Source organism: Symphalangus syndactylus, chromosome 2 (assembly GCF_028878055.3).
Source record: "Symphalangus syndactylus isolate Jambi chromosome 2, NHGRI_mSymSyn1-v2.1_pri, whole genome shotgun sequence".
NCBI lineage: Eukaryota > Metazoa > Chordata > Mammalia > Primates > Hylobatidae > Symphalangus > Symphalangus syndactylus.
This window is the reverse complement of record NC_072424.2, coordinates 34,786,283-34,812,492: the sequence shown is the minus strand read 5'-3', so window position 1 is coordinate 34,812,492 and position 26,210 is coordinate 34,786,283. Positions and strand designations below refer to the sequence as shown.

The 26,210-nt window shown below is 51.0% G+C and overlaps 1 protein-coding gene across 3 annotated transcripts in view; it reads right to left on the bottom strand.

Moving 5' to 3' along the window:
• SH3PXD2A (SH3 and PX domains 2A) overlaps positions 1-26,210 on the bottom strand; it is a 258,622-nt gene that overhangs the window by 178,498 nt on the left and 53,914 nt on the right. For all 3 annotated transcript variants that reach the window (XM_055250078.2, XM_055250094.2, XM_055250086.2), the window contains exon 2: positions 25,648-25,728. In XM_055250078.2, the coding sequence (XP_055106053.2) occupies positions 25,648-25,728 (81 nt within the window). The remainder of the gene's footprint in view (positions 1-25,647; positions 25,729-26,210) is intronic.

Sequence of the window (26,210 nt, the reverse complement as noted above, 5' to 3'; positions counted from 1 at the left end):
TGGGCCTGTCAGGATTGCTACAGGAAGCAGTGGGATGGGAGTGATTTGCCTTGCTCATGGATTCCATGAAATGCTGCCGTGTGTCAGAGAAAGTGCTGGGATCTGGGGTGGAGGCCCCTGATCATTTATTCCAGCGACTTGAGGATGACCACACAGCTGGCACCAGGGCTGGATGAGGGCAGATGCCTGATGTGCCACTCTCAGGGGGAATTAGGGTGCCCTAAAGCATCACCAGCAGTGTGACGAGATGGAGAAGTCATTTTCAGAACCCAGCTCAAGGACGGCACTGTATGTGGCTGGAGTCTCTGGGATGGGGACTGGCAGGTGGGAGGTCTCAGATGCCCGCTCGATAATAACACACACTCACTAAGCTGCTGTCTACAGCATCTGGGTTGGGGAAAGCAGAGCCATTTCCATCCCTGGCCTCTAGGGGAGCATCTGTTTCCTTGCCTTTTTTAGCTTCAAGAGGCCGCCTATATTATCTGGCTTATGGCCCCTTTCTCTGTCTTCAAATCATAAGTGTATAGCCAGACACCGTGGCTCATGCCTGTAATTCCAGCACTCTGGGAGGCCAAGGCAGGAGGATTGCTTAAGCCCAGGAGTTTTAGACCAGCCTGGGCAACATGGTGAGACTCCACCTCTACAAAATATATAGATTTAAAAATTAGCTGGGTGTGGTGGTGTGCACCTGTGGTCTCAGCTACTTGGGACACTGGGGAGGGAGGATTAATTGAGCCCAGGAGGTTGACGCTGCAGTGAGCCATGATCATGCCACTGCACTCCAGCCTGGGTGACAGAGCTAGACACTGTCTCAAAAAAAAAAAAAAAAAAAAAAAAAAAGTGTATTGTGTGCATGCATGTGTGTGTGTCTGTGTGTGTGTGTGTGTGTGTGTATTCTAACTGTATTTAGTTTGCTAGGGCCACTGTAACAGAGTACTACAAACTAGGTGTCTTAGCAGAGTTTGATTGTCTCACAGTCCTGGAGGCTAGAAGTCCAGTATCAAGGTATGGGCAGGTTGGTTCCCTCTGAGGGCTGTGAGAGAGGGTCTGTCCCATGCCTGTCCCTTAGCTTCAGGGATGTAAGTCATCTATGGTCTTCCTTGGTTTGTAAAAAGGAGCACCTTGATCTCTGCCTTCATCTCCACATGATGTCTCCCTGTGTGTGTGTGTGTCTAAATTTCCCCCTTTAATAGGGACACCAGTCATGTTAGATTAGGAGCCACCCTACTCCCGGATGATCTCAACTAATTACATCTTGATGACCCTGTTCCCAAATAAGGTCACATTCTGAGGTACCAGAGGCTAGGACTTCAATATACGAATTTTGGGAGGAACACATAAAAACTTCAACCCATACCATTAACACGTTAAAACAAAACATAACCATTGAAAGATAAATATCTGTCCGTATACTATGAAGAGTCTCTTCCTGAATCACAGTGGTGCTTGCACAACATTTTAGAAAATGTGAAGAAAAATAAATCGTGCATAGCTAGGCAGCTCTGCATTCAAATCAGTTTCCTCATCTGTGAAATGGGAACAGGGACGGAACCTGACTGGTCGGGTGGGTGAGAGGATTAAATGAGATAATGTAGGTAAGGTGCTTGGCACAGAGCGTGGCACTGAGTAGGTGCTCCATACACACCAGCTATTCTCATCACCCCGTCACCATTACTGTTGTTATGACGCCAGGCGGCGTCCCTCATGCCAGGGAAAGTGCTTAGGAAACTACAACCCTGAGGCCAGGGAGGTGGCGGGGAGACTGAGAGCGGTGGATGGGTCTGGGAGGTGTCTTGGCCTGGGCCAGCTTGGCTCTGGGCATCTAGAGGCCCCAGGGGAGCTGCCCAGCTGGCGTGCGTGGGCCAGGGTTGGGGAGGAGGCCTCTGACTTTCGCAGCAGCTCATTCCGTGTGTGGGGGCTGGCCAGGACATGACATTTAACATGCTGGGCCTGGGCGGATAGCCTGACACCTGCAGTGAGATGTACACAGGGTGAATTAAGCAAAGATGTGCCGGAGGATGCAATCCCAGGGGAAATCCTCAAGCCACAGAAAGCCTCTCTCTGATGCCCAAAAGGTGCCCAAGTACCGATGCCTGTCCCCAAACCTACCCCAGTGGGCTCATTCCACAGACCCCCACCTGCTGACCCATGGCCTTTGTGCAGGAGAGAAAGAGTACTAGGTTGGAGTCAACAGAGGAGGATTCCAGTTCTAGCCTGCAAGAAGTTGCTGGGCAACCGGGGCAAATGGCTTGGCCTCTCTGGGTAACCACAGCCTCATCTGTGAAATGCTGGACCTGCCTGTCTCCACACGTGTTGTGAGGATCCAAGGAGAAGATGCAAGCAAGTGCTGCCAAATGCCAGGAGTCACTATTCCCACTTAACTTCTCTGAGCCTCAGTCTACTCATCTGTAAAATGGGGCCATGCCTGTTTTTCCCCTCCATGGTGGCTGAGGTTAAAAAGGGAAAATGGGCCGGGCACAGTGGCTCACGCCTGTAATCCCAGCACTTTGGGAAGCCGTGGTGGGAGGATCACGAGGTCAAGAGATAGAGACCATCCTGGCTAACACGGCGAAACCCCATCTCTACTAAAAATAAAAAATGAAAAATTAGCCGGGCGTGGTGGCGGATGCCTGTAGTCCCAGCTACTCGGGAGGCTGAGGCAGGAGAATGGCATGAACCCGGGAGGCGGAGTTTGCAGTGAGCCGAGATAGTGCCACTGCACTCCAGCCTGGGCGATAGAGTGAGACTCCGTCTCCAAAAAAAACAAAAAGGCGGGGCGGGGGCGGAAATGAATAGGTAGAGCGCTTTAATACAGGCCACGCACAGAGGAAACCCCAGAAGGAGGCACCTCTCTTGGCACTGTTTTACCATTATTAGTGTTCTAGTCAGTCGTGGAGTGCTTGAGGGCTGAAGTCAGAACTCCAGCTTATTCTTTCCTAGCTACATGACCTTGGCCAAGTCACTTAATCTCTTTGTGACCCCATTTTCTCATCTGTAAAGTGGGAGTAGAAACAGCGCCCCATGGCGCTGTGTGGATGAAATGAGAATACAGGTGAGCAGGTGTGCTTGCCTTACCGTAAGTGCTGGATGAATGGGGTCACCAGTTTTAAGGTAAAGAGACTCCAGTGGTGTTTTCCTGATCTCTGATGCCCTCCTCCAGCCCTTTCTGCTTTCAGGGAGCTGCTCAGGGCTGTCTGCCAAGCCCATCTAACCCTAACTGCCAACAGCTGTAAGGCCTTTTGGGTTTTTCACCTATAATTTCACACCTTTTCTCATCCTAAGGCTGTTGAGCTTTGTCCCAACACAGATCGCTCAGGTGACTTCAGCTTCCCTTGGCCAAGAGGGAAGAGCATGAGGCCAGGGCAGCAGAGCACCTGGGGAGCTAGTGACAAAAGGAGTCAGATCAGAGATTCTGCATGTGGCCAGCTCTGAGCCTGGCTCCTGACAGAAGGAATAGAGTCTCCCCAGGAGTCACAGAACCTGAGGCATGGCTTCTTACTATGTTTATGTTTTTGTTTTTGAGATGGAGTCTTGCTCTGTCGCCCAGGCTGGAGTGTAGTGACACGATCCCGGCTCACTGCAATCTCCACCTCCTGGGTTCAAGCGATTCTCCTGCCTCAGCCTCCCGAGTAGCTGGGATTACAGGCACCTGCTACCACACCCAGCTAATTTTGGTATTTTAGTAGAGATGGGGTTTCGTCATGTTGGCCAGGCTGGTCTCGAAATCCTGACCTCAAGCGATCCACCCGCCTGGCATGAGGCACCGTGCGGGGCTGGCTTCTTACTATGGATGGGAGCTACACCCTAGCATCCTCCTGATACCCCAGTGTGCCAGCCCCAGCTGCTTGTGAACTTCCCTCCCTTTCGTCCCTAGGAAGTGTGGGAGCTGGGGGAGCCTGGTGCTGGAGCAGGGAGGGTATACATGGGGCAGTGTGAGGGGCAGGGCTGCAGGGGTCATCTGAAACAGGGGAAGAACTCGGACTTCCTCCTCCAGGCAATAGGGAGCCCCTGAGGCTGCTGAGCAGAGGAGGAGCACTGTGAAAGTGGAATTCTAGGAAGACACATCTGGCCAGTACAGAGGACGGAGAGTGGTGAAAGAAACATCTGTGTGTGGGACAGCCAGCCAGAGGAATCCTGGCACCAGCCCAGGGCGCCGGTGGTGACACTCCACAGAGAAGGAAGTCTGCCCAGATTTGAGGTGTTTTCTGGCAGGTTCCTGGCTGTGGTCACTCTGTTTCCTCCTGGGGGTCTCTAGCCATCCCCTAGCCTTGCCAGAGACCACTCACAGGTTTTTGAAATTCTCCCCAAAGCTGCCTGACACTTTTCTCTCTCACACAAACTCCAAGGACTATCCAAAATAGGAGGAGGCCCTGAAGAAGGGGGAAGGGGAAGGAAGGCAACCGGCTTTAACCTTTTCCCTGCTGAACCACACCCCTAGCCCCAGTTGTTCTTGATTCTTCTCATCCTCCAAATGGCCTAGAACTGTGGTACCCCAAGTGCCCTGGCCACTACGGGATCAAATTCAGACCGAAATCTGGGACAAAGAGAGCACTTTTTGGCAAAGACGAAGCCAAAACAGACCCTCAGCGGGCCTGGGCCCAGGCTGCTGCTCAAAGCAAGGAGATTCCAGAGCGGGCCCCCAGTGTGCAACCCTGATGGGCTTCCTGGAAAGGGAAGCCAAGTGGAACACTTCTAAATGACAGTCTAACATCCTTGCCTTCCTCCTTCCCTTCCCCAAGCATCTCCATTCCCCATTTTTTTCTCTATTCTAAATGGGTCAAGGTGCCCATAGGTCTCAGAACCTTCTTCCTCCAAAGTCTTGTCAAAAGGAAAAGCAAAAGAGTAGGCTACTGCAGAAAGCTGGGGTCAAGCGGGCAGAGTTCAGCTCCTCCCTGCAGCCTTGCCTGGTTAATATGGAGCCCTGCGGCTGTGAACCAGCACCAGCCTCTTTGGCCTTCCCAGGAAATAACAGTGGCTGGGCCATCCTAGGGCCATCCTAGAACTCAGGAGAGGGCAATGAAAGCATCCTTGAAGACACTGGAAGCCACCATCCAGGCCCTGTGCTGCTGAGTGGAACCCTCAATGGTCAGGCAGGCCCAACAAACTCCGGCCAGAAGCACTGCCTGCACCAGGTGACTTGGAGAGTCACCTCCCCACTGCCACCCCTTCCTCCTCTGTTAGAAACTTCCTGGCACGAGAGACTGAGATACATGTGAAACCTCTTTGAAGGTCCAGGCAAGGAGAGTGCTAAGTTCGAACTGGTCTCTAACATTGCTGCAATTTGCTCCCCAATCTGCAGATTTCATCTCCGGCTTCACACCCTTTGTTGGCTCTCTGCTGCCTGTGGGACACGAGCCTATTCATGACCTCTGCTCAACTGACCTCTCTAGTCACACGCCCTGCCACCCTTGCTTGTCCATCCCAGCACACTGCCTGGCCTGCCTGAGGTCTCCGCAGGTGTAACCTGCTGTTCCACAGCTCCCTCCTCCCCATCACTCCTGCAGATCGGTCACACTTCTAGAACTATGCTTACCAAACTGGATTTAATGATTTGCTTATGAAACTGTTCCCTTCCAAATGCCTGTGAGCTTCTTGAAAGTCATGTCTGTGCCTTGATATTCTCACTGTCCATCATGGTATCCAACACATACCTGGACCTATGACTAGAACACATTTCCCAGCCTCCCTTGCTGGGAGGTACAATCATGGAACTAAATCCTGACCAGTGGCACCTGAGCAGGGTTATGTACCCCTCCCTTTGGCATAACCCACAGAATCTTCCTGCAATCCTTCATATTCTGCCTTCCTTTGCCTGCTGGCTAGATGTAAAACTCCACGCAGGATGGGGTCACCAGCTGGGGGAGACTGAGTTCCTGATGACTGCCTGGAGCAGAGCCCTCTAGTGACTTGTTTTGGTCTGGGACCTGGGCAGAAAATAAATCTTTATTATGTTGAGCCACTGAGTTTGTTATACAGCAGTTAGCCTGCCCTGACTCATACAGAGGAGCTCAATCAAGGTCTATTGAAACAAACTAAAAGAGGGAAGGCAATAGAAAATGTAGATTCCTCTTGCAGTTCTATCCTTAGATCAATCAAGTCAGGCATTCAATTCCCTACATGACTCAACTATTGCTGGAACTAAACCATCACTCCTCTCCCACAGCCCTATCTATCAAACCCACATGCACAGTGGTTAGAATGCCATGCTTTCCCCCGGAAGGACTGAGAAGGGTGGAGGACTTGCCAGATGGCCTCTGAAAGTCACTCTAGGTGAATGAGCCACACCTCAAGATCCTGGTTTCAAAGCTTGTAGAAAGCACACAGAGACACAAAGCTGAATTGCAGGGAGGGGCCTCCTCCTTGCCACAGGGGCATCAGCACGCCCGACACATGACCCTCAAGCTCAGAGGAACCAATGAGGGGAACCCACTGCCTCTCCGAGGCAGCCCACGCCATTCCTGGGCAGCCTCTGGGAAGTGCTGCAATAGGGCTCCTCACAAAGCCCAAGTTCACCAGATCAGATCCCCACCTCGTCACAAAGGGCTATGACCTAACAAGGGAAAGATCCCACTGGGACTGAAAGAGGAAGAAGAGAGGAATGGAGAAAAGGGACTTCAAACATATCCTCCGAATGTTCCACGCCGGTGCTACTCAAGGCAGACTGTGGCACTGACATCATCTCAGAGCTTGATGGAAAAGCGAAGTCTCAAACCCCAGGTGGACCTGCTGAATCGGAATCTCTTAGCGAGATTGCTAAGTAGTTCGTGTGCACATGAAAATTTGAGAAGCCCTCATTGTTCTCTGCCATAAAGATTTCATCTAATCCTTAACAAGTGGATCCCAATAGTAAATCTAGCCCATAGGCAAAGATGGGCACACAAGAGGAGGAATGGGAGCTAAATAAAACTTGCCTTTAAAGTGGAGGAGGAGGACAGCAGGCCTCTCTCTCCCATTCCTTCATACCCAGCGGCAGCTCACTATGCATTCATTTATTCATTCAACAATGATTTCCCAAGCACACACTATATGGCAGGTACTGTTCTAGGCATTGGGAAAACAGAAGCTGTGGAGCAGGAAAGATCCTGCTCTCTGAAAGCTCACATTCTGGGGAGAAGGGGAGGGAGGTGAGGAATGACATAGTAAACAATAGTTAAGAAGACAATGGGCTGGGCGGGCGTGGTGGCTCATCCCTGTAATCCCAGCTTTTAGGAGGCTGAGGTGGAAGGATGGCTTGAGCCCAGGAGTTCAGCCTGGGCAACACCTGGGCAACACCGGGAGACTCCATCTCTCCAAAAAAAAAAAAAAAAGGATAATAATAGGTTGCAATAAGTGTTTTGAAGACAGTAGAATGTGACAAAGTGACCCAGAGTACATGAATGCATGGCTGGGGGGCTCTCTGATTCTGTGAGAGATGCCATGTGAGCTGAGGCTGAGTGCCCAGAAGTCAGCTCCTTGGGGACCTGAGGGAAAGGACTGCACACAGAGGGAACAGCAAGGACAAAGGCCTGGTGGCAGCACTGCGCTTGGTGCCCAAGAAGCAGGTGAAGCGAGCGAGCTGGGGTGCTGAGAATAAGCGACAGGAAGGTGACAGAGGCAGGTCTGGAAGGGCAGGCAGGGCCATCACCCAGGGCCTGGGGGCAGGCAGGAGTTTGGAGTTCATTCCAAAAAGAAAGGGAGTCTTCAGAAAGGTTCAAGGCCATGGTCTGCTAGGATAGGGTTTATGTTTTAGGAGGGCTCTGATTCGTGGGAAGACTAGATTATAGAGGAGGTGACAGTGAGAATGTGGAGACCCCTGAGGAGGCTGTCTCAGTTGCCCAGGTGACAGGTCGGTGCGGGGCTGGACGAGGGTGGGGGCAGAGTCGATGCAGAGGAAGAGGGCAGATCCAGGCTGTCTCTGGAGGGAAGTCTGAGAAGATGAGCTGAGGACGAGCTGACTTGCTGTTGGGCTGGATATGGGACATGACTGGCCAGGTATGGGGTGGTCCCAACTGGGTTCGAATCCCTTTTGGCATCTTAGATGCACATAGCAGCTGACCCAGGCACAGGTGTGCCCCGTACAGGTCTGAAGGTGTCAAAGCTGGCATCTGCTGCTTGGATGGCTTCCTCCCTGGTCACTGAGGTCAGGCATTTATTTTGCCCATAGACGTCTCCTGTAACTTCTTTTGGGAATCTCCTTAAGCCAAGGACTTTCCATTGTTCCTTCACAGTGGGAAAAGGGGAGAACAAGGTGGAGCCCAGATGGAAAAAGAGAGGAATCCCTAGAGCTAAAAATAAACCTCGGGCAGTGTTGCCAGGGAAGCCTTGTAAAGCAGCCCCCGCAGTGAGGCGAGCCGCCTGGGGCAGCCTGTGCTTCCCAGGCTGTGCTGCCAGCCCTTCTAATGAGGCTCTCCTTGGGGGAAAAACTGCCTCCTGCCAGGGACCTGGGAAATGCAACAGGAAAAGTACCCCCGCAAAGCTTGCTGTCTTCCAAGCCCACCCTGGTGCCCAGCTGCAGGCTACTTCTCCAGGTGGCAGCCCAGCTGCTGACCCAGGTGATGGGCTCCTTTCAAACAGGGGGAGCTGCCCACCTGGAATGAGGTGCAGGAGGAGGAGGAAGTACAGGGACAGAAGGTGCTGGCTGCTCAGGGGTTGCTGGGGCACCTGTGTGCAGGCCTGCCCTTTTCCAGGTCCCGCCCTTCCTGGACTCCAGACCCCAAGAGGTCACAGAAGCAGGGGTTTCCCTAGCCTCTGTGCATGCCCAAGGCGGTCCTGTCCCACACGTTGCCCACGTGGATGCCCATGCCTGGAGCGCCTTCCCAGCCTACCTGAACCCCAGCCCTTCTCCACCTCCAGTTCCACTCCTACACGCAGACCCAAGGCAGGAGGAAGGGAATGTAGCATTGACGAGACACCTCTTCTATCTGCACCATTTTATTTATTTAAAAAAGACATATCTGAAGCAAATGTGGCAAAATATTCACAGGTGTTAAATCTGGGCAGTAGGTCCTCTCATGCCTGTGATATTATTTTCTATAGGATTGAAAACATTCATAATTACAAATAAACACTGGAGAGAAGCTGCAGCGCAGAGAAGCACTGGCAGCAGCTGGCTGGAGGGCAGGGCAGTCCCAGTAAAAACTCAGGGGGTGCAGTGAGGAGGTAGGAGGATGGGTCTGCTGGGGTGGAGGAGGAAGAAGAAGAAAAGAAAGGGGAGGAGGTGGGGGAGGAGGAGGAGAAGTAAGAATGAGTAAGGAAGGGGAGAAGGGGGAAAAGGAGAAGAAGGGAGTGGGGAAGATGTGGGGAGGGGTCCAGATGGCAGCTGGGTTTGGAACACACTGAGGTGGAGGCACACGTGTGGCTTACACACAGAGACACCTGGGAGCGGCAGCCTACTAGGCGTGTCTGTTTAGATGGGTAACCAGTCTGCAGGTCAGCTCGGGTTGCATCTGTCTCCAGCCCCTCAGTCCCACTCTGAACACCAACACTTGCCCTTAGCAGGTGCTCAACAAATGTGATCAGGTGCTCACCCCCAACCCTTCCTTCCAGTTGACGGCAAAGGCTTGGACCAGAGAAAACGGCTGTTCACTGATAGAAGATATTCAAGGGCGAGCAAAGCCCTGCCCCAAGCCTGTTCCTGACACCTACCTGACCTGGATCGCTGACAGCTTGGGGGCCAGCCTGTCCCTACAAGAGCCACTCCCTTTCCTGGGCACCTGCCCACTGCTCAGCTATTTCTAGCAGGAACAGCAATGGGACAGGTGTGGCCTTAGAGGAAGAGCTAGCACGGGGGTGGGCAGGGATTAGGCAATGGAACAGACAGATGAGACCCAGGGGACCCTCCGTCCAGTCAGATAAGGGGAAGAGCTGGCCCAAGACTCCTGCCCTCCGTGCCCCTAACCCCACCCACAGGGACTCTGAACCCCACTCTCCAGGGGTAGCCTGAGTGAGGGCTGAGGCCACTGCCAGCCCCTTGTACTCATAGGGCCCCCTGGCACAGCATGGCCCAGGGAAGGGAGGAGGCAGTCACCGCTCTTCTTGGAGGAGGACAGAGCATTGGCTGGCCATCACAGCTGCCCACAGGAGGCAGGACAGCCTCCCCATCAGATGCCAAGACTGCCACCTGATTCCAAAAGGCGTGCATATACATGAGCCACTCTCGGGAAAGCTGCCTCCGCTTCCCCACAGTCTCCTGAGGAGGAGAAGCAGCTTTCCTCCCCTGCAAGGGCTTCTGCCTTCACTAGTCCCAGCTGGAGACTCCCATGCAGACCAGAGCAGGCTTCCACCTGTCCTCCCAGACTCCTGCCTGGGATGCGGCAGCATCCTGGGATGAGACATGCAGACGAGACTGGCAAAGACAGAATCAGGGCGAGAGAAAAAGCCTCCGGGGAGGCTGACATAAGACCGTAGACGGAGGCTCAGGGAAAGGTCACAGGAACAAACAGAGCCACAGCCAGAGATGGGCTCAGAGACCTCAGACAGACACAGAGAGAGAAATAGAGAAAATGAGGAAAGAGAGACAGAGAGAGAACACCACAGGGAGAATCCAAGACGCCTGAGCAGAGAAAGGAAATGAACATACAGAAACTGACCATTTCTCTCTATGCCCAGCCCCCATCTGCCCCTTCTGCTCTACAGCTGAAGCCTTCTTGGCAAGGAAGGGAAAGGACTCCTCTCCTCCTTGAGGTATGGGGCCTCCCAGGCTGGCTCTGCAGCACATCAAAGTGGCAGCAGAGAGGAACAGCTTAGCGCATGGATTCCAGCACCAGACTGCCCAGTCTGAATCCTGGCTCCTCCACCTACCTGTGGTGAGACCTTGACATCCTATGTGACCTGGGTACCCTCATCTCTTTTTTTTAAAAAAGGGGGAATGTTGGGGGGTGGTGGCTTGCACCTTTAATCCCAGCTACTAAGGAGGCTAATGGAGGAGGATCACTTAAGGCCAAGAGTTTGAGACCTGTCCAGGCAACATAGGGAGACCCCCCATCTCTACAAAAAATTAAAAAATTAGTCCAGCACGGTGGTGCACACTTGTACTCCTAGCTATTCAGGAGTGAGGCTGCAATGAGCTATGATTGTACCACTGCACTCCAGCCTTGTGATAGAGTGAGACCTCTTAAAAAAATAAATAGAGAATAAAAATAAATTTTTTAAAGTGGGGGAGAGTGGTGGTGCCTACATCCCAGGGTGGGCTGTAAGCAGTTCAGGGGTGATCATAGAAAGGACATGGGACAGGGCCTGACACAAAGCACGTGCCAACACTCGTTCCTACAGAGAGTCCCCCAGCCTGAGGGGCCACCACTGCTCCCCAACCTCCCCTGCCTCAAGAGGAGCAAGTCAAGTTTGTTCCTAGGTTCTTTCCTTCCTTCTTGCCCTTCCTGAGCTGAGGAGAAAATGCAGAGGTGAGAGAAGCCCTTGGCTGCTGGGACTGGGAGCTCCTCAGGCCCTAGGGTCTCCTTATCCCAACACTCCACAGTTCTGTCCCGCTTTGCATCCGATTCACTTATCAAGCCTGTCTGAACTCCAGACACAGGGACCCAGCCCTAGACAGTCAGATTCAGGAGGCTGCTGGGGAACAGGAATCTGGATATATTTTTAACCTGGCTCGCAGGTGAACCCAGATCACAGGTGATTCTGTCACCCATCCAGGGCACAGGCCCATGGCTCCAGCCCGCACCCTGGTTCTTGACTACACAGCCAAGAAACCCAGGTATTCCAAACTGTCCCAACTGCCAGACTCAGGCAGCAGCAGACTTTTCTCAATATGCACCAAATATATATATAAAGCAATGGATAGAATCTCCCATTTTGGAGTCCTCCTACACAATTTTCTTAAAACATTGGCACTTTGCCAGACTGCCTGGTCCAGTCTCTTCTGTCTTGGTCCCCATCCTGTTGCACTGCTGGCTGGAGTGGGGGCAGGCACACACAGAGGGGTTTCCCTCCACCCTCCTCCCACTGGGGATTCCTTCTCAAAGGTTCCAAGATGAGCAGTGAAGCCCTGGGAAACCCAGAAAAAAAACGAGCCTGTCTCCCTGGGGAGCAAGGCAGGCTGGCCTCCACCAGGGCTGCCCTCGGGAAGTGCAGCCGGGTCTGTCTCAGCAGGAAGAATGGCCAGCTTGTCACCCACCCAAAGACCCTCTGCCAGCATCTCAGCTCCAGCCCAAACACCAGCCTCATGCTTCCTGTTTGGCAAAAAACAAACAAAAAACTTTTTGAACAAGGTATATCTAAATGGACCACATTCCTGGGCTCTTCCAGAGCCCCCCAGCCAACACTGAGCACAAGACTGCCAGGATGGATGAACTGGCCACTTCGTTTACTGAGCACCAGATCAAGGCTCCATAATTAGCAGATAGAGCCAAACCCTGGTGGCTTTGGGGTCTGTCTCCTCGCCAGCCCCAAAGCATTGATTTACTGCAGCTTGGAGGTACCCAAGACCCTTCTGTGGCTGGGAAAAATGTTCCCCTAATCCAGGCTGGGCATGCATTGTGTTCACAGGGAGGATCGGAGCCCCTTGCCCTCTCCAGGAGTGCCAGAGGCAGCACCAACAATCTCATAATAATAATGCTTCATAGCTGCTCCAGGCATGATGGCAAGGCTTTCCTGAGGCTCATCTTCACATCCCACAACAGCTCTATGGGACAGGCTCTGCGAGTACAGCCATTTTGCAGATGGGAAGGTGGGGACTCCTGGAGGATAACTCAGGTTCACACAGCTGGTAAAGGGGCAGGCCAAGGCGCAAACCCAAATGAGTCTGGCTGATAACACAGCCTGAACCTTCCATCTCTGGGGGATGCTGCCTTACTTGGAAAGTTGGGAATTTGGCACCAGGACTCCCACAAGTCCTTTGGAGAGCCTGATGTCATCCATCTGTGGAGGTCTCTGGGAGATCTAAAATCTTTTTTCCTTGGCTTCAGCTAAATTGAGGGTATAAAGGAAAAAGCTCCAATATCCCAACTACTCCCACAATGTTCCAATCTAAACTAGTGTCCCTGAGGCCAGGTGTCGTGGCTCACGCCTGTAATCCCAGCACTTTGGGAGGCTGAGGCAGGCGGATCACCTGAGGTCTGGAGCTCGAGACCAGCCTGGCCAACATGGAGAAACCCCGTCTCTACTAAAAATACAAAAATTAGCCAGGCATGGTGGCAGGTGCCTGTAATCCCAGCTACTCGGGAGGCTGAGGCAGGAGAATTGCTTGAACCCGGGAGGCGGAGCTTGCAGTGAGCTGAGATCACACCACTGCACTCCAGTCTAGGTGTCAGAGCAAGACTCTGTCTCAAAAAATAAAATAAAATAAAATAAACTAGTGTCCCTGAGACACAGAGATGGCAGCCCCTAAAATCATCAGGAAGCTGAGGTCCAGCCTGGGGCGGGGGCTGCCGATGAGGTAATCAATGCAGCTCACATCTCCCGGTCATCACGCTGGTGGCAGATTGCCTCCCAGAGGGACAAATAACTCTATCTTCCCTCAGAAAAGCCCACAGCTCAGGCTCCCATAGCTTACCAGACTCCCCACATGCCTCATTCCAAAAGAGTCAAAAACAAAACCAGCTGCTGCCATCGTCAGTGGGGGAGGATGGGGGGGGTGGGAGGACCAGGATGTCAAGACCTTCAGGCCCCAGATCGAAGCTGCCCCCACAAGCCGAAGGGAATGCCCACAGCATGCAGGCATGATGCAGGTAGTCTAAGTCTACATCCTGGGCTGCCCACTTAGTGCGGCAACACCCGTTCTGTGCATTCTACCCTCATGCTCTGCCAGCTGAGGGCTCTTTCACCTAGAATGACTCTAGATTTTCCCCTTAGGGTCCCCAGCACCATGCATGGAGTCAGGCACGTAGCTAGTGCTCCTCTAGAGGTTTCAGGAGGCACTTGAAATTCCCTCCAGCAGGAAGAGAGTGACCTGGTCACACCTGAAGCTTCACAGGGTGTGTATACGTACACGCACACACACACACACAACACTCACCTGGCCACCACCAAAGATCCTCCTTCCCTTCATTCTCCAGTTTGGAGGGGGGGCACTGTCACCCAACACACTTTCCAGACAACTTTCCTGTTGGTTATCCAAAGAGGGGTAAGATGAGGGCCCAGTAGGGGCAGAGCTGAATTTTCTAAGTCGGACCTTTGGGCCTAGGAGCAGAGGAGGAAGGAGGTGGCAGAGGCAGCAACTGCATTCCAACGCCTCCCTGACGTGACACCCAAACACACCCTGACATGACACTGTACACCAGGAAAACAAAGTGTGCAGCTCTGAGCAGTCATGCAGGTGGTGTGAGCCGACTCTGACACTGCCCCTGGCAAAGCTGGGGTTTATTATTCAACAATGAGAGAGGCAGGTGACGGTGGGCAGGAGATGTGGGCTGAGCTCCAGGAAGCGGCTGAGCCTGGGAGGGAGCCACCAGCGACCTTTCTGGGATCTAGAGAGAAGTCTTCAGCTCTTTGCAAAGGCAGCTTCTCTCTAGAGTGAATGGTTCCCCACCACTCCCTCCAGGCACTCTCAGTGAGGCAACAGAAGCTTCCTGCCCTCATCAGCCAAAAACAGAAAGAGGACTTTTTTTTTTTTTTTTTTTTTTTTTAGAGATGGAGTCTCGCTCTGTCGCCCAGGCTGGAGTGCAGTGACGCGATCTCGGCTCACTGCAAACTCCGCCTCCTGGGTTCACGCCATTCTCCTGCCTCAGCCTCCCGAGTAGCTGGGACTACAGGCGCCCGCCATAACCCCTGGCTAATTTTTTTGTATTTTTAGTAGAGACGGGGTTTCACGTGTTAGCCAGGATGGTCTCGATCTCCTGACCTCGTGATCCGCCCGCCTCGGCCTACCAAAGTGCTGGGATTACGGGCGTGAGCCACCGCGCCCGGCCCAGAAAGAGGACTTCTGAGCGGAAGGCTAGGAACCCAGACTGGAGTGAGCTAGAAGCGAGAGTACTGGAGTTCTAGTCCTGCTGTCACTTGCTGTGATCTTGGACAAATCACTCCCTGCTTGGGACCTCATTTCCTTGTCTGTCAAATAAGGAAAATGGGCAAGATCAGAGGGCGACCAGTTAGTTTCAGCTCAAGGTGCCATTGCCAACTGATAGGTAGTGACTTCCTAAAGATACTTGGTTTTATTTTTTAGAAAGACTCTGAGACCATGTCTGGGGTCGTAATCAATTAACAATGTCTGCCATGGGTACAGGACGGGAGAATGCCATGATCAATTAGTGATGTCTGCTGTAGGCATGAGTGGGAGATGGCAACATAAGTGCCAGATACTTGTCATCCTGCTAGATATCTCTAAGGGCTTCTTGGCTGGAAAACTTATAATTCCACCACTGATTTCCCAGCGGACATAGTTAACATCAGTTGACAAACATGTACTTCCCATATTGTGCTATTTGCACACAGCTGATTTCTCTCCCTGAAAGGGACATTCTCAGCCCTGCTGGACAGTCATTGGGGGAGCAGTGATGCCCCCAAGGCTCCTAGCACTCACACTCACAAGACGTCACCCAGAAGTTTAGAGCCAATGAACAGTGCCAAGGATTGACACCCAGAGGACATTCCAGCTTCTTACAATTTTCCCCAGTTTACAAAAGAGCTTCCCCCACTGTATGAAAATCCCACACTGACCCCATGGAGAGGCTGGGGGTACAGCAAAGGGCAGAGATGGCTTTTGATTTTCCACTGCACAAATGAGGGTCTGATCTGACAGGGCCTTGAGTCCATTAGGAACAGGATTTGGCCGAACACCCTGTGAACACTGTGAATACGCTGGGATTGGATCAAATGCACACAACCATCCAAAATGAGGCTCACAGACCGAGTCCTCATCTGTATAGGAAAGGTGTGATTTCCCACGCACACCTACAGCACGGTGCATATCTGACAACTCCCAGCAGCTTCAGTGTCACACAAGTTCACCAGCTCTCTTGACGTCCACAGGCTCTGGCTGGGTAGAAAGTTCTCCTGAGGGCAGGCCCCGAGGCGGTGGTTCTCAGGGCCTGAGCTCAGCTCTCTGGGTCTTATCTCCCTTTATGCACAGATATGCAGAGACCTCTCCCAGATGCTGTATCCCCGCTGCCACCACCTTCCTTCCATACCTCTCTCCATCTGTTTGGAACCAGGTCCGGAGTTGCTCTGGACCTGAGAGGCCCCCACAAGCACAAGGGTCTTCCTAAACCCACAAGGTTGGGAAACTGCATGAGAAGTTGCAAACTCCATCTGCTTAAAGGGGAAAAAAGATCAACCCAAACTTTTCCCTCCAGCCAGACCGCAGGTAACCCCAGGATTCAAACTCAGTGGTAACTGGCTTTCCCATCCTGAGCCTGCCCAGAGGTGCCAGTTCACCCTGGTCTTCCTCTCCCAATATTCCACAACCCCCTCACCTGCCAACAGGATCTGCCAAAGGGGAACTCAGGAGAGGCAGGAGGAAGCTGGAGTTCATACTCAGGCCACAGGCACAAGTTGAAAGGGGCGCTGGAGCCCAGCCAGCTCCCAGGTGGAGCGCAGCCAGCCAGGGAATCCCCAAGAGCCGATGGAAGCCCCACAAGGCTCCCCTGGAACCCCTCTGTGTTCCTTCAGGAATCAAAGATGCCTCTTTCCAGGAGCAAGGAAAAGCTGTCAACTAATAATTACTTTTTAAAAAACAATGTTTTCCTAACAGCATTGTTGGAAGGGAAATAGGTTTGTAGTTAAACTTTGGAGGTGAAAAGCATTTATCTAGAAAACCTTTAACACTGCCTTCTGCCTCTCTCCCCTGGAGGCAGACCGAGCTATTTGGTGAAAGTGATGTCTATATTAATGGGGCGCAGGAAGAAACTTCTGTCTCTAGATGGAGTGGGGCTCTCTGGCTTTTTGGAGTTTTAAGCTTCTGAGGGCCTAATTGGTGACATTTCAGCTTCCCTGTCTAGAGTCTCTGTGCCAGTCCTATATTAAGGGCTTTCTTTATATGAACAGTTTCATTTTATTTTTCCTGTTACCCAGTGAGGCAGTTATTACTATACACCCATTATACAGATGAGAAATCAAGCACAGAGAGGTTAAATCACTCATCAAAGCTTAGGCAGTAAGTGCTGGGGCTGCTCTTGAAACCCAAGCGCCCTGGCCCCGGAGTGCATGCCCTTAGCCACTGTGCCCCAGCAACACACAACTCTGAGTACAGTTTCGTCATGACACAAGAACCCCCGCCCAAGTGCTTCCTGCCTCAATATGTAGTTCGCAGATTTTGAGTAATATCTGAATACAAGATTCCAGTTGGACAAGATAATTTGGACAGGTCCCTGGGGTTGGTGGTAATGGGATCTAACCAGTTTACATTCCACAGGAATGATCTAGAATGATGGTCCAGGAAATATGAGGTAATGTGATTTTTATAATGAGTTTTATGTTCTCCTTGTTAGACATGTTCTTATGTTTACTTTTTTCACCTGTGCTTTCTGTCCCATTATACCATAATGATCAGGAAAGACATATTTTATTTTTTACTTCCCACCAACCCTAGCTCCCCACATAGGTGTCTCTTTAACTATTCAATATTAATGTTGCAAATAATATATGAATGCATTCTCCTTTTCTAAAAGCGTAAAACATTAAGATAAGGTTCCCACTTTATCAAGTCCTTCCTCCCACTGATATCCCTAACCCCCATCTAGAGATGACTCGGATACCAATCTGGAGTACAGCCTTCTAGATTAAAAAACATTTACATTCATATGCTGGATGTGTGCCTGCAAAATATATACCTTGTTGTTGGAGTTTTTTTAATATAATTATTATCATACTATAAATACTGTTTTGAAACTTGCATTGCTTGTTCAGAATGTTTCTTGGAGATCCACCCATGGATCAGTCTCATTTGCTTTGACTGTTGTACTAAGTGCTGTGAGAATACCACAGTTGACTTAGCGACTCTGTATGGATGGTCTTTTAGGCTGTTTCCCATTTTTGCCATTGCAAACAACATGAGGCTGTCTGTGCCTGCCTGGGACCAGTGAATGACCTCAGTCAAGGCTGATGTTCTCCTCTGTCTAGGGCATGTGAGGATTCAAAATGACCCATGCTCAGCACATTCTGGAGCTGGCACTGCCACACCAGGTGTGCTGGAGCTCTCTGCAATCCTTGGTACAAGATCATTCTTAGAACTTAGCAGGTTACCTCCCCAGGCTGTGGCCCCAACGCTGTAGTCTAGGGTCAGTGATCTCGAACAAATTCCCTCAATGATTAAAAGGCAGAGTGCCTGCGGAAGAGACATTTCCCCCTCTTTTCTGCTTTCAGGTTGGTTCTTGGCACACACTGGGATCACCCCAGGTTGATCTCAGCTGAGGCCTGCTCTGGATATTAAACCAAATGAAAGCTTATATAAATTTAATGAATAGAAAAATTAACACAATTTGTTACCTGCAAAGTGAGGCACTCGGAATAAGAACTCCTCTAACTCTAAAAATGCAATGATCCCATAAAGCTCCATAAGTGACATCAGTACACATCCACACGCACATACACATTCATTCCAAGGCTGGTTATGAGTGATTCAGGAATTATAATTTTTTCACCCATCATGAGGTGGGCTGTTGGAGATCTGGAAAGTGAGTGTGACCCTGGGGTGGGGTGCATGGGTGGAGAGTCTGGAGAGATGAATAAGGAAGAGAGAGAAAAGCTTGTCAAAATAGGTTAAGTCCTTCAGTGCCAATGAGCAAACCTGAACAACCCTCTTAACTCTATCTTCCAAGTGGTGCGGGGGAAAATAAAGGGCCTCTCCCAGCTCTGATCAAATATTGACCCTGTGCACTCGCTGGCCAGAGTTCAGACTAAAGCACCAGCAGCACAGTGGAGTCGGTGTTTGCAGAGCAATTACTGTAGCCCAGTGCCTTGTAGGTCAGGTTGTGAAACAGTCGTCCATGGAGCCAGGGCTTCAGAGAGCCTTCCGGCCCCTCCTCAGTGGGACCAGGAAGGAGCTGTGCAAGGAAACAGACAAAGGCTGGAAGCGTGGTCCAGCCACCGGTGAGAAAGCAACTGAAAAGGGCATCTGCCACCCCTCCTCCCACCTCAACTGCACCTCCAAGCAACCCAGGCCCTTAATCACCAAATGGGCCTCGACATTAGGCCCTGTCCTGGTCAGCTTCCCCTGGGACAGGTCCTTTTCCTGGTCAGATAAGGCTGAGTGGTGAGTTATTTTTAGAAGAAACCAATTTCCACTTGGAGGCTAAGAGCTTCACCTCTTCCCTGTTCTTAATTTGACATCTGAAAGGCTCTTAGAAGCCCTCTTGGGAAACTGACCTGGTTTCCAGAAGAAGTGTTTGGAATAGCTGCTGAGCTGAAATGCTCTAAGGATGGGCAAACTATGCAGGAGAATAATCTCCCTCTTCTTGCCAGGGCCCTAGAAGACTTCAGGGGGCAACCCGGGAAGGGGCTGGGAGGTGACAGATCACTGTAGGGTGGCCAGAAAGCCAGCTCAAGTCTGTTGTGTGTTCAAAGTTGTCTAAACTACCAGTCTAATAGAATTTTCTGTGATAATAGAAATGTTCTATATCTGCCCAATACACAACCACTAGCCACGGCCGCCACTGAGTACTTGTGATCTAGCAAGTGCAACCAAGGAACTAAACATTTACTTTTATTTTGTTTAATTTTTAAAATTTAATTTCAAAAATTTTTAATTAACTTTAAATAGCCACAGGTGGCTAGTGGCCACCGCATTGGACAGTACAGCTTTAAATCCTCCGTACCTGGGAGTTCTGAGTGGGCAGCCCCTGTGTGTGAGTCTGGGTCTGAAGGCTCATGGCAGGAGATATGGGGAGAGAAGAAGGTCTGGGGAGGAGCAGAGGGCATTATCCTGATGCTCATGGATGGATTTCAGGTGGGGTATGAATAACCAAAAAGGTTATTAGAATTATAGATGCACATTCATGCACTTGTCTGGGGAGAGAGTCTTTGGCTTTCATTAGAAACACAAAAGAGTCTCTCATCTCAAAAGTAAAATAAGATAAAATAACTCACTGATGTGTCAGATAAAACTTACTTCTTCAGGAAGCCTGCCCTGATCCCAGAGTATAAGGTTTCCCTATAAGATGTCTATGGCACCTTCCTTTGTTACATCTGGAATGGTGTAAAACAATATTGTTTGTTTTTGTTTTTTAACTAAAATCTGTCTTCCCTCACTAAGCTGTGAGACCCATAAAGGCAGGAACCAGATCTGCTTTGGATCATCAATGTGTCCCAGAGCTGGCATACCGCCTGGATGTACAAGGCAGACACTTAATATTGGAAGGATGGGAGGAAGGAAAGAAGGAAGGGAGGGAGAAAGGGAGAGAGGAAGGGAGGATAGAAGGAAGGAAGGATGGAAGGAAGGAAGGAAGGAAGGAAGGAAGGAAGGAAGGAAGGAAAGGAAATTAGAGACATACTTTATCCTAATAAGGATTCTCAAAAAAACAACCAAATACCCCCAAACTAGAGTGTAGGTGTTTGGCTATGTCATCCTAGGCCGCTGTCACTAATTAAGACCATATGGGGGCTGGGTGTGGTGGCTCATGCCTGTAATCCCAATACTTTGGAAGACCGAGGCGGGAGGATCACTTGAGCCCAGGAGTTTGAGACCAGCCTGAGCAACATAGTGGGACCCTGTCTCTACAAAAAATAAAAAAAAATTAGCTAGTCATGGTGGCATGCATCTGTGATCCCAGCTACTTGGAAGGGTCAGGCTGGAAAATCTCTTGAACCTGGGAGGTCGAGGCTTCAGTGAACCATGATCACATCACTGCACTCCAGCCTGGGTGACACAGCGAGACCCTGTCTCTAAAAACTAAATAAATAAATGTAAAAAAAAAAAAAAGAGAGAGAGAGACCATATGGATATCTTCTTTGTTCCCTCTCCCAAGAATGCTGCTTCTTTCCTCTTCATCTCATAGCATGTTGCTTGTACCTCAATCTAGTATTTATTTCATCTACAGTGGACTTAACTGTTTCCAAGTTTGCCTTCCCCACGAGATGTAGATTCCTGGCAGGAAGAGACCTTGTCCTTCTCAAAAGTGTGTTCCTCAGCCTGCGCCACTTCTGCTCTGTACAAAAGCTGCTGCCTGGGGGGCCTTAGCACAGGCCCATCCACTCTTACCCGGAGCCAGCCTGGACTGCCATCTTTCTACTTCCACCCTTTCCTCTCACACTCAGCCAGGCTGGGGCTCCCAGATTTAACAAGTGAAAATACAGGATGCACAATTAAATTTGAATTTCAGATAAACAACAAATAACTTTTTTTAGTGTAAGTATATGCCATGCAATGTTTGGAACATCTTTTTTTTTTTCGAGATAGGGTCTTACTCTGTCGCCCAGGCTGCAGTGCAGTGGCGCAATCACAGCTCACTGCAGCCTGGACCTCCCTGGCCTCAAGCAATTATCCCAACTCAGCCTCCTGAGTAGCTGGAACTACAGGTGCATGCCACCACACTCGGCTAATTTTTTTTATTTTTTGTAGAGACGGGATCATGCCACATTGCCCAGGCTGGTCTTGAACTACTGAACTCAAGCAATTCTCCCACCTTGGCCTCTCAAAGTGCTGGGATTATAGGCATGAGCCACCATGCCCAGTGCCCACACTTATTCTTAAAAAAACCATTTGCTGTTTATCTGAAATGTAAATTTAATTGGACATCTCATATTTATCTGGCAACCCTAATCCAGGGCCTCACAGGTGGCAGGTAAGCTGTGAGTGAAGAAGGTGGGTGGTGGGATGGGAAGGGGACGCTGAGATAAATGGCTCTGCTCTGCACAGTCGTAAGGCTTCAAAAAGCGTGGAATGAGCAGTTACTAGGTGATCGGGGCGGGGGTTCTCGCCGTCTCTCCCAACCCTCTGACTTTCCCCATTCCCTGTGAACAGCTCCTCAATGCACCACCAGAATTCTAAGTACCCTGGCCTTAATGCCGTGAGTCACCCCAAAGGGACGATGAACCTTCTCCAAGGACAAGCCTCAGGCTCTTGGCTCCCTCCTGCTTGCTGTTCTCAGGGCTGGTGTGTGCCTGAGACTGTTCACTTCCAAGGATCTACTGAGAGCTTCACATGCAGGGCAGTTAGGTCCAGGCAGGAGCTTTGAAGATAATAACCAGACAAACGCTCTGCTTCAGATCTTAGAATTTGGGAGAAGTTGGGGAGTGTGGGGGTGAGGGGTGGGGAAGGGCTGTGCTGATGTGGAAGCTGCTGTGGAGAGAAATGGAAAAACCGAAGAGTGTGGGGTTTCTATTCAGATGGCAGAGCACCCTTCAAGTGCTTCCTGGCCTCATGGCTGCAGAGCGTGAAGGGCAGGGTGCAAGTGTCCATCTCTCTGTGTGCCCTCAGAGGGAGAAACAGAGGGTCCATGTGCTGTTTCGAATGAAACTGGATCTGCACATACCCCACGGCCCTCAACTCACGACCAGAGAGGGTCAGGGACCGCTTGGGATCGCTTTGCACATGGTTCCCGGGCTGTGCGACAGAGGTGGGAACCTAAGGCCGCCTCGTGGGTGCCTGGCCTTCGGGAACAAAGGAAAACATCTGAAGAGGGAGACATAAGGGAGGGGAAGTATGGGGAGACCCACACTGGGGTGCAGGGAACCAACTTGTACAGGGGGGAACCAGGGGTCTATCAAAGGGGTCAAAGGGGTGTCCAGGCCTCCTGTTGTTATCCGAATAGACCCCCAAATGCTGCCCAAGTAGTATCGGGTGTGAATGTATGATTCATGATCTAAACTGGTTTAGCTCAGCAGTTCCTTTTTTTTTTTTTTGAGACAGGGTCTCACTCTGTCACCCAGGCTGGAGTGCAGTGGTGCAATCATAGCTCACTGCAGCCACGACCTGCCAGGCTCAAGTGATCGTCCCACCTCAGCTTCCTGAATAGCTGGAACTACAGGCACACCACCGCACCTGGCTAGTTCTTCACTGGGGGTTCACAGGGGGTCTGTGAACACTTGCCACTGTAAGTAAAATTGTATGTATCCACTCTTTTCCTGGGGAGAGGGCTTCCATCAGATTCACAGAGGGGTCTACGGCCCCCAGGAGGCTTAGAACCATGAGTTGGTGAAACCCGGGGAGCAGCTCCCTGGAGGCGGGCCTGGTGAGCCTGGGATTCTCAGGGTCAGCCAAAAAGGAAAACAGCAAAACATTTCTGAGAGCTGCCCCTGGGCCACACCCCAGCTCCCAATGGGCTCCCACCCTGCCCCCTAGGACAGCTTCAGAGAGGAGCCTGAGGCCTACCTGGCTCTGAATATGCCGGCAGGGACTGGGCACAGGGAGCTCACCACAGAGTGATGCCAAGTGAGGGAAGCCACAAAGCAACATCAGCGAGTGGGTCTCCAGCCACTAGACGCCCCCCAGCCATGCAGCCCAACATCCCTGCAACCTGGCAACACCAGGCAACTCACTAGGCAACTAAGTGTTGGGAGAAACGTGGATTCACTCATTCGTTCCTCCTAACAACCCTACTGGGCAGGCAATTCGAACCTTCACACTACAGATGAGAAAAGCAAGCCTAGAGAAGTGAAGAAGCCTGTCCGGAGTTACATGGTGACAGCAGTAACTGGTCCCAGGCAATGTGCCCCCAGTGCCTAAACTCTAAGCTGCTCTCTTACACAACCTCTCAGGGACATGAGTTGTGAGGTGCACCAGTGACCAGAGATGGAGTAACTCCTTTTGTTCTTCCTCTATAGGATCCACCATACCAAAATCAGCGAACTGATAAATAAGCAAGGCTTTTCAAAATGAATGCCACTAAAACTCACCATGGCAGGTAAAATGGGTTCGTAAAGATGCTATGCTTGGCTCATAAGTTAATTTCCAAAGAACAATTCCAACCCCTTCCCAAACTGCATCTACAGGTCAGCAATGACCCACATGGCCAAGCCTGGCCAAGCTCATGGCCATTGCCAAGCTAGGGCCAGCACACTGCACTAGCTGCTCCCTGCTTGCCTGTCCCCTTTCCACACACAGGGAATGAGCCCTCCAGGCAAGGGAGGTGGTGGGGGGGAGCAGCATTCCTTTCTCCTGAGATTCTGCAATGCAGGGGGGGTGGGGGACCATAAGGGAAGAGGGGGAAGAAAAGTTCTGATTTGGAAGTTTCCACTGGCTTTCAGGCCCCTCCAGCTCATCAATGAGTCCTTTCAGGGTTCCCTCTCCCCAACTGAGTTATCACTTCCTGTCCAACACACTGCACCCATTGATGGGGTATCAGCAAACCCCACCAGATTACACCGGAATTAAGGAGACTGGACATGAATTGAGGAGGGAAGAGGAAGAAGGCTGGAGAGTAAGGAGTGGCTTTCAATCCCACATTCAATGGGATATTCAATCCCACATTGTTGGATTAAGAGAGGATTTGTAATACAGGAAGCTAGCTCACCCTTGGCTTGTCTCATAGGTAGGGCAATGAGGACAATGAGATAGAATCAGGTATTGGGGGCAAGCACACGGCACCCAAGATGACCTCTCCAAGATGACTGACAACCAAAGGCCTGCCAAGAAAGGAGTGGACCCTGGCTGTGAGGGTAGAAGTGGGTGTCTCTTTGCATTCTTATTGGCCTAAACCAGGCTCACAGCCCTGAGAGGAATCTAGAACATCTTGGCTCTATCTGAAAGGGCTGCTGCTCAACTCACACTGATTCTCCCTTCTCTAGTACTTGCCTGTGATCCACAGAGGTGGGCTCCCTAGTGGCCATGTCTGTGCTAAAAGACCCTCAACTCCCAGTCATACTGATTGGTCCAGAGAGGGCACCTGACCCAAGCCAGACCAGTCAAAATCGTCCCTGGGATTTTTCAACTTGGAACTGGGAAACAGTCAATCTCCCCTCTGTTGGGAGCCAAAAGATATAAAATTCTAGAGCTGCTGACAGCCATATTCCTCAGGGTGTGAGGTAACAGAAGCTGAGGGCAGTGCCAGAGGGAAGCAGAGACAAGACAGAGGGAGAGCAGATCCTGGTTTCAGGCATTCCTGAAGCCTCTGCCTCACTGCCCTTCTCACCATGTGGTCGGTTGCACAGGCTTCCCTGGTCCCTCCTTCCAATCACGTTTCCTTTGTGTCTAAGCCAGTGCAAGTGTAAAACAATCACTTGCAACCCAAAGAGGCCTAACTTAGCTGGCACCAAGGGGGTGTCTGCAGGGTAGCTGTGGGACCCATACTACCATTCCCTTGTGAACATGCCTTTGTGTCTTAGAGACACACACTTACCACGTACACGTACAAACTGGGTGGCAAGTGCCTCATTCGGTTAGACAGACACTGCGGTATGTATGCCTAGTTTGTGCCTGTAGTTGAAAAAATTGCTTATTTTCTGTTTCGGTCTTCCCTGTGTGTTTGCTTTCTTTGCCTGCAATGATGTGGTGGCTTCTGTCTCACCCTGGATGTTTATAGACACACGTCTGTTCAGGCACACAGCACCTCCCGCCATCCTCCCGCCTCTCCACCACAGTTTCCTACCCTGCAGGCAAGGGAGGGTGACAAAGCATGGCTGTTAAGGCCATCGGAGGAGGCCAACAAAGCCCCGAGTGTCTGCCTGCAGTATGCAAGATTGAGACGCGCCCAGCAACACCTTCGAGCTTCCCTCCTCTGTCCCTCTGCTCCCACCTAGACTCTGACCCTGACAGCTCTGTTGGGGGCTCCCTGGATAAGCGAGGGTATGAGAGAGGCCAGCCCACCAGAGAAACTCGGGCCACTGTCCGAGCTCTGACCAACTCACCTGCAGGTCAAAGAACTTGCTGTACCTCCGGTAGATGGTCTGGGAGGTGGAGTCAGACCAGGTCACATTGATTATGTATACCTGTGGGAAAAAGGTAAGAGCAGGTGAGCAAGGCTGGATTTCAAGCTGTCTGTGCCAGGCATCATGTAACATGACTGCAGGTGTTCCATATGGCAGGACCACTCTTTTTCTCATCTCATCTGTCCCTAGGGGCTAGCACAGTATCAGTTACCATATAGATGCTACAATATATGTCTAAATGCACACACACACACACACACACACACACACACCCCTAGAGGGATATTTCATCAAATGCCAACAATGATTATCTTAGGAAAGTAGGATCGGAATGAGTGGTTTTAATTTCCTCCCTTTTATTTGTATATATTTCATACAATAAACATAAAATTGAGGTTATTACATTTTTGTTTGTTTGTTTTTGAGACAGAGTCTCATTCTGTCGCCCAGGCTAGAGTGTAGTGGCGTGATCTCGGTTCACCGCAACCTCCACCTCCCTGGTTCAAGCAATTCTCCTGACTCAGCCTCCCAAGTAGCTGGGA